The sequence below is a fragment of the Lynx canadensis genome, chromosome D2 (genome assembly GCF_007474595.2).
Source record: "Lynx canadensis isolate LIC74 chromosome D2, mLynCan4.pri.v2, whole genome shotgun sequence".
In the NCBI taxonomy this organism is placed as follows: domain Eukaryota; kingdom Metazoa; phylum Chordata; class Mammalia; order Carnivora; family Felidae; genus Lynx; species Lynx canadensis.
Window position 1 is genome coordinate 67,719,550 of NC_044313.2, and position 13,237 is coordinate 67,732,786.

A 13,237-nucleotide genomic window follows, 5' to 3' on the forward strand; every position below is an offset into this window, starting at 1 on the left:
TTAAATGCCTTTTTAGCAACCACTGACATGATGATAATGACTTTTTTCTTCTTAAATCCATTAGAATGAAATATGAGTAGATTTTCCCATCTTTAATTATCCTTGCTTTGCTGGATAAACACCACATGGTCAAGGGCTATTAGTTTTTAATATTCAGTGCTTTTTGTCACAGGTTTACCAAATTCATTCTGACAGCTATGAGACACAAAACCAGCACTACGGAAGAAGCTTAACGAAAGAAACTCTAAAGGATGGTAAGGGTTGAAAAACCATATTTCAATGTACAGTTATCAAAATAATTCTAAAGTAGTTTCAATTTTAATTCTTCTTTGGTATAATGATTCATTCCGCAATAAATAAACTTAAAAAAAATAAAAGAACCTTAAATTTACACAGTTGTACTAATCATAATTTCTGGTTTGTATTACACCAAAACCCTGGATCCATGAATGCCTTCTTTTACATTGTAGTTCATTTCTTATTTAATAATATATTTTTAAAAATGAACATCTATGAACCAGCCATATAGCCCAAGTCTTAGAACTAGAGGTTGTCTTTAAAATCCAAATACGTATAGTATATTAAAACTACTTCTTACATAAGAGACTTTAAAATGTGTATTGTCATATGTAATGCATTTTTATCAAAATCTCCCATGTATAGTTGAGCTGTGTATTATAAGCTTCTAGTACTACATAATAAATGGCATTAGAAGTGTTTTAAATAAAATCTGCTAACAGGCCTCTAAAATATTTATAGCCAAAATATTACAAAAGCAATGATATCTTAATAGATTTCTGGAAATAATATTCTATTAGAAGTTTATTCTTAGCTCTGCCTAAGATAGGAAGGAGCTTATGTGTAATGTAAATAGTTTGAAGACAAATTTTCATTGTATGTATAGAAAATGTACATACTGTGATCTTAACAGTATTTTGCCTCTGTTTACTTAACTAATAGCCAGATAATATTCAGATTGGCTGTTTATTAAAATATTTTACAGGCTGATGTGAATATACTTTTTAGCAATTTCTCTTCCAAAGTAGGGGGAACAAGCTATTTAAAAACAAATCAAATTGCATAGACCTAGAAATTCTCAAATACTTAAATACGCATAAATAATTTTAAAAGAGGCCTAATAATCTGATAGGTTAAAACATGTAAAAGTCTCCATTTTGAATAACATATTCAACCTGAAGTATTGTTGATACCCAAAGCGAGCATAACTTTTGTGAAGACTGATTTAATCAACATTATTAAGATCAGAAAACAATATTATAGTATGATTTGGTATTTGGTAATGGGCTGTTGACACCATTACAAGTGGTTATGATTTGACTCTAGGTTTTAGATTAGCTCCTGACTGTGATTCTAACAAATAAGAAATCTTACTAAAAAATCTCTCACACTAGCAAATGAAGCAGATCTTGGAATCACATTCCTTAAGAGAACATATATAGAGAGAATTAAACTACCAGTCTGTGTGTAATGATTTTTTTAATCTAAATAGTATATTTCACTTTACATAAGTGTTATTTTTTTCTAGTAAGAGAATCTTCACTAGAAATCAAATTGAGGTCCAAGTTTCTATGTCTGACTAGAATTTTGCCGGTTCAGTTTATTGTAAGGGGTAATGGGGGAGAAATTTGAAGAATTGTATCTAAGATGAGTTTACTTCCCAAGTGATAACTAGTTTATAATTTCATTATAATCCTAATATTTTCCTTTTTATAGGGGTCTCCAGGTTTTTTCATAATGGATTCTGCTTAAGAAAAGATGCTGTTGCTGCCAGCATTCAGAAGATTCAGAATATTCTGCAATGGTTTGAAAATCAGAAGCAGCTTAACTTTTATGCAAGTTCATTACTGTTTGTTTATGAAGGCTCATCTCGGCCAACTACTACAAAATCAAATGACAGAACTTTGGTAGAAAAGTTTTTGTCCAAAGGACAACTGTCAGACACAGATGTACTGGAGTACAATAATAACTTTCATGTGTTAAATTCCACAGAGAATGGAAAAATAGATGTTTCAGTAGGCAAAAGCTTGTCCAAGATGTATGCTTGTCACAGAAAAATGTGTTCAAAAAAGCATCACAGTCATACTTCATTGAAAGCTGAAAATACAGAGCAAGACAATGGGTGGAAAAGCATGTCACAGGAACGTTTAAATGGAAATGTACTTTCCCAACTGGAAAAAGTTTTCTGCCATCTTCCCACTGGTTGCCAGGAGATTTCAGAAGCAGAAGTGCGAATGATAGATTTTGCTCATGTGTTCCCTAGCAACACAGTAGATGAGGGATATGTTTATGGGCTGAAGCATTTAATTACTGTACTGCAAAGTATTTTAGACAATTGAAACCTTTGCTGTGGTCTTTTTAAGGATGGGGCAATCATAACAAAAGCAGCAGTCAATATCTCTATACTTGTAAAGCTATGTAAAAAATTTATATTGTGAGTCTACATTTTGTCTTTATACTTTTGGTAGAAGGGTTATCTTTTTTATAATCTTACTCAGGAAAACTATCTGTTCATTAGAAAACTATGAAGAATAAAAAACTTAGGAATGTTAAGCAGGGAATGTGGTGGTACATGGCTTAAACATCTATTTGGCTCAAGCAAAATGCAAACCGTTATTCAGTCATTAAGAGTTTATTTAGCTTTCTGTAGCCAATTTGTCATGAAATTTCTGCCCACCCAACCTTGACAATGAGCCATATCTAAACTCATTAATTTATTAGAACACTTTAAAAAATCTAGAAAGCACAGGTTGATGTCCTTAGCATTGCTATGAATGAAGTTATTAAAACTGGAGAAAATTCTACTTCAGAAAGTTAAGTACTGTTTAGGTTTTATATTAAAAGTTCAGACCAGCATATCAAAAGGTGCTTCTTAGTAAAGTGATTTAGAATTATTGCATTCCAAAAGCAGATTTTCTCTTTAATTTCCAGTTATTTGCATATTTCAAAATATTATATAAAGATAATTGAAGCGAACAACAACAACAACAAATTTCTTGGAATTAAGTTCACTAATAATTATTCTTGCCAGGGTTAGGAGAAGAAAAAGGGCATTTGCAAGGAACAAAATGTTTTCTTTTAAACTCTTAAATTGATGCAAAAATTAGAAAAAGTATTTACTATATTGTGAAAAATGTTATAAACCATATAATACCTTTTCCTACCTTTTCAAAAGGTAGATGATTGTCTTACTTTTCCTTTAAAGACCTTTTGAGAATTTTCTCTTTTAAAATGCATGTATTTATATGTCTCCATTTAGTCAAACAGTAGTATATATTGCTAAAAAGTGTTTCTTAGAATTCTAATAAGCAGTGAAGGACACCACCCAGTATTGTATCAAAAGTACCACGGGTAATTAGTGCACCTCTATAAGTTTGGTGCATATCTAAATCCATGCTTCTATTTCACTCTTACTCAAAACAGTTTTATATCCTATTCCAGATAGAAATAACAATTTAAATTGTAATGAGTGGAAAAATTATTATCTGTATTATCTGTTTCACATCTACTACCCTTTAAAAAATAAGTAGTTATTTGTTATTGAAAACATTTAAAACTTTGTAATTAAATTTGCAAATATGTTAGATATTTATGAAAGCATTACTTGCACTTTGATTCACTAACACATCTAAGCAGTTAACAGTTTTGCTGTATTCTTGGAAGATGTTTTATATTTGTGAGCTGTTGAACTTTCTCCCCTCTTTTTCCCCTAGAATTACAAATTAAACTTTTAAATCTTAATGTCTTTTTTTTTAGAGTAAAGTATCACAATTTTGTGTTTATTTCACCTTCCCAGTCTGTGTTTTTCACAAATATCTGAGCACAAACAGAAGTACCAAATGCTCTATGAATTCTATGCTTAGTAACGCTAGTAAACCTGAATAACTTTAAAATTCATATACTTTTTTTACAGCAAAATTTGGTTTTAATTTTTTATTTAGAGTCAGAATAAGTATTTTCTATAGAGACTGCATATTTTTCTCTACTGCCTAAATAGGTATTGGCTGTAGCTTTTCTTTGTGGGGATGAATTTCAAGTCCTAATAGTCAAAAATTTTTTTATTTTAATTTTTTTTCTCCCACAACATAGACTTTTGTTGTTGTTGTTGTTATTTGGACAGGGGTTCATAAGTCTGAAGCTCAGATAATTAACAATTTTGAGTCTTAACAAGAGGGTTGTTTTGAATGGGATGGTATCAGGCTATGTACAATGAATTTAATAAATTTAAATATTACCAGATTTTTTGCACATTTTAGCTCAATAAAGTGTGAATCAACTGTTCTAGATTTTCTTTATCCATATGTAGAAATATAGTTTTGTAAAAATCAATGTCTTACCTTTTTGATACAATAGATCATATTTTTTTTTTTTTTTTAAATAAAACAGGAAGCGCTTTTGTCTTTTATTTTTCAGGGAAGAGATTAACATTTAATTCTGTTTGTTTACATTTTTTATCACTGTTATCCAGTGCCCATTTTATGTTATTTTGTAAGTAAGCTTACATGTCACAGAATAAGTCTCTGTTTATGTAATCTACATGTGAATATTTTACTATCTAGCCCAGTCATTTAACATTATGCTGAAATTTACCACTGTGGGGAAGAATGATCACTATTCAGCAAGCATGTTTAAACATGTACGTGTTTAATAAATAAGCATAATAAGGATATAGTTTGGGTTAATAGGATTACCATAGTTTATTCCCCCTAGGAAATATAAATAATGATTTTAGTGTATTTCTTATGGAATGCACTCATGAAAAGGACTTTAAGAAATGGTGGATAGTGAATAATACATTTCTCTAATAAAAATTTAAATTGTGTAATAGTTTTATAATAAAGTATTTACACTAATATTTTAATATGGATGGAAGTTGCATAAATTCAAGTAAATTAAAAATTGATGATAAATGCTAAATATTTTATCTAAATAGTTTTTCAAGAAACAGTTGTGAAAATGTGTATATTAAATGGCTCTAACGTGGAACTTATATTTTCAACTCAGTATTCATTATTCTTTGTTTTACGTGTCTGGAAAGATCGTACTTACTATGCCTCTTTACACTACAATTTGCTATTGTGGAGCTTTAGATTGTATTCAACTGAATAAGGACTTTTTTTATGATTTTGATTGAGTATAACTATTTTATGATTTCCAAAATGATGTTCTTCATATTATCTCTGTAAAGTCTATATATTAAATTTATAATAATATAACTTAAGAAAAAGGAATTAATTATCAGAGATATTTCAGTTGTAATTTTCATATTTCATGCAACTGAAAACATTTGTTTCTAGGATTGGGAATACTGAGAAGATATGGGATGAAAGAAGATGGTATGTAACTGTTTTATTTGTGAAATTACAGAAATTTTGTCCACTATTTTTAAAACATTGTCATCATTTTAGTACTCTTTTAGCAGTTAGGCATTTGATACTTTAAAACTTGATTTGCTCTTAAAATTGTTTACAATGCTTTGTAATAATCTTCCTTATCCTGTGCCTTTAACCTTGATTTGATATGTTTGTAGCCTCAGTTATCCTTCCACTACATCCTGTAATATTTTTATAGCCTAGGCATCAGTTTCTTTTAAAAAAAAAAAAGTGTCAATTTTATCATGTAAAGAGGTAGCAATTGTCTATCGATGCTTTGGAAAGACAAGTAGTGTTGCCAATGGAGGCCAGCCTTCTTAATTCATTCAAAAATATTTACTGGATTTCTACCATGTGCCAAGCATTTTTAGCCCCTGAATATACAGTTGTGAACCAATCAGACAAAGCCCTAAACATTTTCAGCATTCTGTCTAGATGGGGTGGGGTTGGGGACTTAATTAAAATAGAGATACAGAGAAATATGCATTTAATGATAAAGTTCACTAGCATTTGAATTTGTGTAAAGATAATAAGCTGAGCTAAAGCAACTGACAATATGTTAGAAAGGTTAAAAATAATATGTTGCATCATTATAACCTCTATTTGACTTTTGGGTTCAGGTAGCAATTATAGATAGCATAAAAAGGCCTTAATTTTTCTTTTCACTTTTCTTGCCAGTAAAGGTACGTTTATTTTTAGGCCGTCCATTTAGAGTAGTGTTTTAAAATAGCGTTACTGTGAAAAATATTCCATTACGTATTCACAAGCAACTTACTGCACATTTTTAAAATTGTGTTTTACAATTTAGTTAAAAATATTTTAGGCCTCAATTTCATCTTCAAATCACTGGTATTTTAAATTTGGCAATGAATATGAAATTACTTTTTGATTTACAGAATGCTTGTATTATTACTTAAACTACTTGTTAATATTTTAGGAAGATTGGAATCTCTGGCTTTTTGATGTTTAAATTCTTGTTACTTAATGTTGATAGTGTCTAATGAGAGGAAATAGTGTTCATGTGATTAAATAAATTAGAATGTACTTTGAAGAATTTTTTTTTTTTTAATTGTTAAACTTTGTCATCATGGGGTTAAAGTTTGGCCTGGTGTTCACTCACAGCGTATATTAAGTTTAATTATGAAGTGAAATAGTTTCAAGTAGGATGTGGAATGCACCTGCATATAAATGAAATTGGCGTGCACAAAGACACTTTACTGTAGGGAGCTGTACTGGAAGATTTATGAAAGCATGTGAAATTGCACCTAAAATTGTATTAGTGACTATGCTAAATTTATTGTACTTGATGAGTGAATGTATTTAGTGTAGTCAAAGTTACTTTGGTTTAAATGTCTAAACAATGTCTCTCTTTTTAATGTGTTTGTAATTTGTATTATTGATGGGAGTATTCTTGGACTGCAGGGGTATTGTCAATGTGTGATTTGTGTTTTTATTTCATAGAGTCATCTAATGTGATATACCGATTTTTATAAGTGATACTTAGATAATTCTAATAACTGTATATTTGACAACCTATTAAAATGTTTTGCATTGGAGCTTTTCTTCATTAATTGTAATATGCTAACAAACTCATGGTAGTTTAAAAATAATTTACTCACTCAACAAATATTTGAGTGCATGTTATATATCAGAAACTGCAGAAATCATTAGGGATTCAAAACTGATTAAGACAAGATGTTAACAGAAAAAAGCATACTCATTGCAAATGAAAAAGTATGTAAACTTTTTGCTTGAATATTTATTTTTCTATCAGATGTACTAAAATCTTTAGAACCAACCTTATAGGAGAAGTGGACTATAAGAGACACCAGTTGACTTGGCTGTGAAAAAAAATATACTAGAATTATAAAACTTTAGAAGTAGGTAAGATAGTTTTGCTTGTATTTGAAGTTTCACAAATCAGTTACTTAATCAGTGACCTAGTTATGTTCATTCGTTAATCAAAAAGAGAGGGTACTATCAAATACCTATCCTGTACTAGGCACTATATTTACCTTTGGAGATTTTGAAAAGCTGCATAAGAGATTTCAGAACATGTTCTTGAGATATATACTGTCTGGTAGAAAAAAATGTAAATATGGAATAAAATATTTTTGGAACTATAATTGATTCTTATCAATATCCAGCAGGGCTGTGAAAGAGAAGTCAGGTCTGATAAAATGCAAGAGGAAGAGTGATTTGTAGCTTCATTGCAATTGTGAGTCATGGCTCCAGAAGACTGTATGGCATTCCTCTTTTATGCTTGCTACTGTGAACTGTGAGAAGAAGCAATACTATGGAAGTAGTTTAAGATTAGCTGCTAACTACTGAGAATAACAGGGAATCCCACCGCCATAGCCTCCTAGTTATAGCTAAGTATAACTAAATAGGGACGCCTGAGTGGCTCAGTCGGTTAAGCGTCCAACTTCGGCTCAGGTCATGATTTCACAGCTGGTGAGTTCGAGCCGCGTGTCAGGCTCTGTGCTGACAGCCCGGAGCCAGGAGCCTGTTTCAGATTCTGTGCCTCCTTCTCTCTCTGCCCCTCCCCCACTTGTGCTCTGTCTCTATCAAAAATTTAAAAATGTTAAGAACTAAATAAAAGCTGAAATGAAATAAGTGAAAATAATAGTAATAAAATAAAAGTGAAAATAATCACTTGAGGATTTCATTAAAAATGCAGATTTGGATTCAGCAGAACTGGATGGGGTCTGTGATGTTCCTGGGTCATGGAACACTCTTTAGTAGCAAGATTTTTCAAAAAGTTTTTTAGTCATAGAATGTTCAGTAGAACTTGGATCACTTTGATGCAAGCAACACAGCTGTTTGAAAGGCAAGAGAGAGTGCTGAGAAAAGAAATGTGAGAAAATGCAGCCAGCAATGGCTCAAGTTAAAACTGACCATTCTCAATTGGAAGAAAATTTCATCAGCTATGTCAGGCCACTAAACTTTCCTCCTACACGTCTAAATAGTTCTCTAATAATAAACTAATCTTTTTCTATTTGTGCCATTAGCTTTTCATGGGTGTGAATGATGCCTGCGTTCCCAATTGAAGAAAACAGTCTGCACATGCTTGTTAATTACATTGTACTGCTAAAGGCAGAAATCGTGGTACAATTGGTTTGGATGCTCTGAAATGTTTTGAGTCAAATCTCTTTGTTTCTAAAAGAAGTTAAGTAGGTCTTTAAAATTGTTATTAATTAAGCTAATATAATTTGACAAAGTGCTTTGGGATGAGCACAAAAGAGATGGTGAATGTGGAAGTATCACGTAGACACTTGTTAAGTCTATGAAAGAGTAAACAGTATTATTTCAGACATTTTGAAGATTGTAAGCTTAAGATAAATAGGCTTAATTTATAGCTTATAGGGTTTGGATCCAGTTCAAAGAATATCCTTATTTTTGTGAATTTGTAAAGAAACTATATCATTACTTTTAGGTCTCATGAATCTTAACTTCCATTTGCCACTCCCTATTATGGTCGACTAATTCATCTGGCTTATGCCAGAGGCAGAACAATCATAGTAATGGGCTAACCTGACCACTCTGTCAGCAATGATTGCTGCATAACAGCCTAAAATGTAAGTGGCTTAACAACTGTCCTTTATCATTTGTATGGATTTGCAAGTCAGTTGGGTGATTCTGCTGATCTTGGCTAGACTTATGTTTTTACAATCAGCTGGCAGGTCAGCTGAATTGGGGGCTGGGAAGGTGGCTGGATTGTGAATTAGTCTAGGATGGCTGGGATGACATGTCACATTCTTTCAGTAGGCTAGCCCTGGTATTTTCTTTTGGTGGTAGGGGTTCAAGAAAAGATGCTGAAATGTGCAAACAAGTTTCAAGCTTGTTTGAGTCAAGTTTGCTACTACTGCCAAATTCAGAGTCAGTTTGGGCAGATATGGAAGGACACAATGCAATCAACCATGTGTTCCAATCTTAGATCAATTCATATAGGGCACAAAAATATGGAGTTTTAGCTTGTCATGGTCTATGTTTTCATCAGGCAGCAATGTCAGATTAAGTGGACAATATGGGCACTAATTGTGTTGATCAGAATAGGGGCAGCAAGATAAGCAGTATATGCAAATTTTAAAATCTCGTTTGTTTTCCCTCTTTTAAAATTTCACCCCGGTTTCCTCTCATTACTTTCCCTCTGGGTAGTCTCACAGTGTTGCCATCTTAAATTTGTAGTACTATGTTGTCATTTGGGGGTTGGTTGGTGTCTTAAGCAATCTTTTCCCCCCCAAGTTTTTACTTAAATCCCATTTAGTTAACATACAGTGTAATGTTAGTTTCAGGTATAGAATTTAGTGATTCATCACTTACATACAACACCCGGTGCTCATCACAAGTGCACTCCTTAATAGCCATCACTCATATAACCCATCCTTCATTTCCTTCCCTCCAGTAACTATCAATTTTTTTCTCTATAGTTAAATCTGTTTCTTGGTTTTCCTCTCTTCTCTTTTCCCTCTCTGTTCATTTGTTTCTTAAATTCTACATATGAGTGAAATCATATGGTATTTGTCTTTCTCTGATTGACTTATTTCACTTAGCATAATACTCTAGTTCCATCCATGTTGCAATGTTAAGACTCATTCTTTTTTATGGCTGAATAATATGACGCTGTGTAGTGTGTGTATAGTATCCTAAACAATAGTATCCTAAACAGTCTTGTCTTAATGGACTTACTTAGAGATGACTTAAATGTCAGTTTTCTTTCAAGTGTATATATGAATTGTTATGTTCCTATGACAAAAATTATGCAAAAGACATGTACTTTCTATTGCATATTATAGATACAGTTCCCTAGTTGGTGATAAAACTTTTTTTAATTGAACTAGTAATTTTTTTTCTGTTTTTATTTTTATTTTTCCAACAAAAGTGGCTCAATTTTATTGCAGGGAGCTAGGGAGGAGCAGGGCAAGTGAGGATCTCTGTAGGAACTCCTATTGCTGAAAAGGACTGTCAGGCCCCAGGTCTGTCTGGAAGCAGACAGCTCAGAGCCTGAAGCCTGCTTCAGATTCTGTGTCTCCCTCTCTCTCTCTTTCCACCTTCCTTGCTCGCACTCTGTCTCTCTCAGAAATAAACATTAAAAAAAATAATAACATCTCTTGTGGAGAGGGCTAAGAGTCAGAAGAATAGGGAGGCCCTAGGCTTGCCCCTTCCCCTGAACAGCTAGATAAATATCAAACCATTCTGACTCCCAAGAAATCGATTGGAAGTCTTAAAGAACAAAGCTGTACATTTACAACAGAAAAAAATGACCTGTGGAGGGTAGGAACTATACAGAGAGTTGATTTGTGGGAGAAAAGAGACATGGGTGCTTGGTGGGGAAGGATCCCTGATCACAAGCAAGTAGTTAGAGTGCAGGAAAGGGGCACCTGGGTGGCTCAGTCAGTTAAGCGTCCAACATCAGCTCAGGTCATGATCTCCTGGTCCATGAGTCCGAGCCCCGCGTCGGGCTCTGTGCTGACAGCTCAGAGCCTGGAGCCTGTTTCAGATTTGGTGTCTCCCTCTCTCTGACCCTCCCCTGTTCATGCTCTGTCTCTGTCTCAAATAAACGTTAAAAAAAATTTTTTAAAAAGTGAAGGAAAAAGAGTGAAAACTCATGCAGGGAACTGCACAAGAAAATTGTTCCCTGAAACCATTAATGGGAAAAAGGAGAGGGTTTCAATACCACCAGTTTTTTATAAACAGTGGAGTGCAAAGCCTGAAGTTTAGGAGGTCAGTGCCTGGAAGTGCTCCAACAAGGAAGGAGGGGAGAGCCTCAGGAATGGGTAGCACAGCCTGAGGATCTCCTGGGTTCCTCGGGGAGAAGCAGTTGCCCTGGTTGGAGTGCATTTTGTAGAGGTGATATGGCCTCTTCATGGGCAAAAGACCCTATGGGTGCCATTGAATTGCCCTACTAATGACTAAGGGCAGCAAACCCTGGTGTAGCCTGTGTATTGCAATTTACCATAAACTCTGATCCACTGCCACTGTGGGTTGTGTACCTATTTTCTGTGACAAGTCCACACTGGCCACCGCACAGTGACATCCTCCTCTAGAGAATCAGTGGGGCCATACTGTGGGGGTCCCTGAAGTGTGGGGTTTTGAAACATAGCCATGCCTGAGATAAACTCCAGGAGGGCTGTGCTGCCTGGCAGTCAGCTCAGACACAGGGTGAAGGCAGAGGTCAGATGGGGGGGGGGGTGACTGCACATCTGTTAACACTTGAATTTCCCCCTCCAGAGACCAGAGAGTGGAGCTAAGCCATTTTAACCCTTAGTCCCTCTGCACTGATCAACCTCAGTGAGCTAAACAGCTTTCTTAACCAAGTCCCACCCCCCTGAGCTCTGAGCCCTCCAGGCCCATCTCCACTAGAGCAAATCCACCTAAGGATCAGAGCAACAGGCCCCAACCCCAGAAAACCAGCACAAACACCTCCCATGCAGTAGTTTACTGATCATAGAGTGCTGCAAAACTTCAGCTCTAGGAGAAACAGAATCTTGTTTCCTTTGTTTTTTGTGGTTGTTGTTTATTGGTTCCCCCGCCCTCCCTTGGATACAGAAAGAACAACTTTTATTTAAGTTTTTAATTTTCTATCTCTTTTTATTTTTCCTATCAAGCTTAACAAGCAGACCCAAACACATTTAGTGTCTAGTTTCCTTTATTTTTTAAGTTTAAATTTCTATTATTTTTTCCCTCCAAAATGACATGATGGAGGAATTCACTCCCCCAAAAAGAACAAGAAGTAATGGTCAGGATTTAATCAATACAGATATAATTTAAAACAAAATATCTGAGGATTTAAAACAAAAATTATAAGGATTGAAAAAGCATACAGGACACTAGAGAATCCCTTACTGCAGACATAAAAGAGCTAAAATCTAGTCAGGCTGAAATTAAAAATGCTATAACTGAAATGCACTCAAGTGCATAACAGTGAGGATAAAGTAGAGGAACGAATTAGTGATACAGAAGATAAAATTGTGGAAAATAATAAAGCTGAAAAGAAGAGGGAAACAAAGGTAATGGATCACAATAGTAGATTTAGGGAACTCAACGACTTATATAAGAGGAATAACATTCATATAACAGGAGTCCCAGAAGATGAACAGAAAGAAAAAGAGGCAGAGGTTTTATTTGAGCATATTAGCTGAAAAACTATCTAATTTGGGGAAAGACACAGATTAAGATCCAAGAAGCAGAGATAATTCCCATTAAATTCAATAAAAGTTAAGCATCATTGAACATATAGTCAAATTCCCAAAATACACTGTTGCATCCACACGACTCCTGAAACAGAATGCTACAGGCACCAGTGACAGTCACAACAAAGTTTATTACAATGAGAGGCAAGGCCGACCGATCGGGACCAACACTCTTGACAAGAGTGCGGCCCCGAATAGCCGGGGTACAAAGTTTTTATAACCGATCACATCGTTTTATCATCACCTGGGAACAGAACAAAGAAACAGGTTCCAGATGAGTTAGAAACAGTTGTCTAATGAGGTGTTTACTTTAGACTTTCTGCCTCTAAGTTGCAACCAGTGGATCTCCTTGACCCTGCCTCTGACGCTCTTTTCTTTGAACTTTTGTTTCCTTAATTGGTGAAGCCTAATTTACGAGGGTATGAGGCGTAGTTTACCAGAGCAAAGCAAGGCTGTTATCTCTTAACCTTCAGTGTCAACACAAAGCTGTTATTTTTCAAGCTAAGCATTAGCCCTACACTACAATTTAACCCTTACATTTCCCCCTTTTCTTGTCATTGAATCAATCCCTTGATTCATCATTAGGAACTAAGGGGATATAATTGGACCTGATCATCATAATTTTTATTTCACTCTCTTCTTGACATATTGTAC

General features: G+C 34.2%; 1 protein-coding gene across 2 annotated transcripts in view; it reads left to right on the forward strand.

Annotated features, from left to right (window-relative positions):
- The window catches only part of IPMK (inositol polyphosphate multikinase), a 68,665-nt gene extending 61,719 nt beyond the window's left edge, over positions 1-6,946 (forward strand). For both annotated transcript variants that reach the window (XM_030334153.1, XM_030334154.1), the window contains exons 5-6: positions 173-254; positions 1,735-6,946. In XM_030334153.1, the coding sequence (XP_030190013.1) occupies positions 173-254; positions 1,735-2,357 (705 nt within the window). In that variant the 3' untranslated portion in view covers positions 2,358-6,946. The remainder of the gene's footprint in view (positions 1-172; positions 255-1,734) is intronic.
- Positions 6,947-13,237: the final 6,291 nt, after the last annotated feature.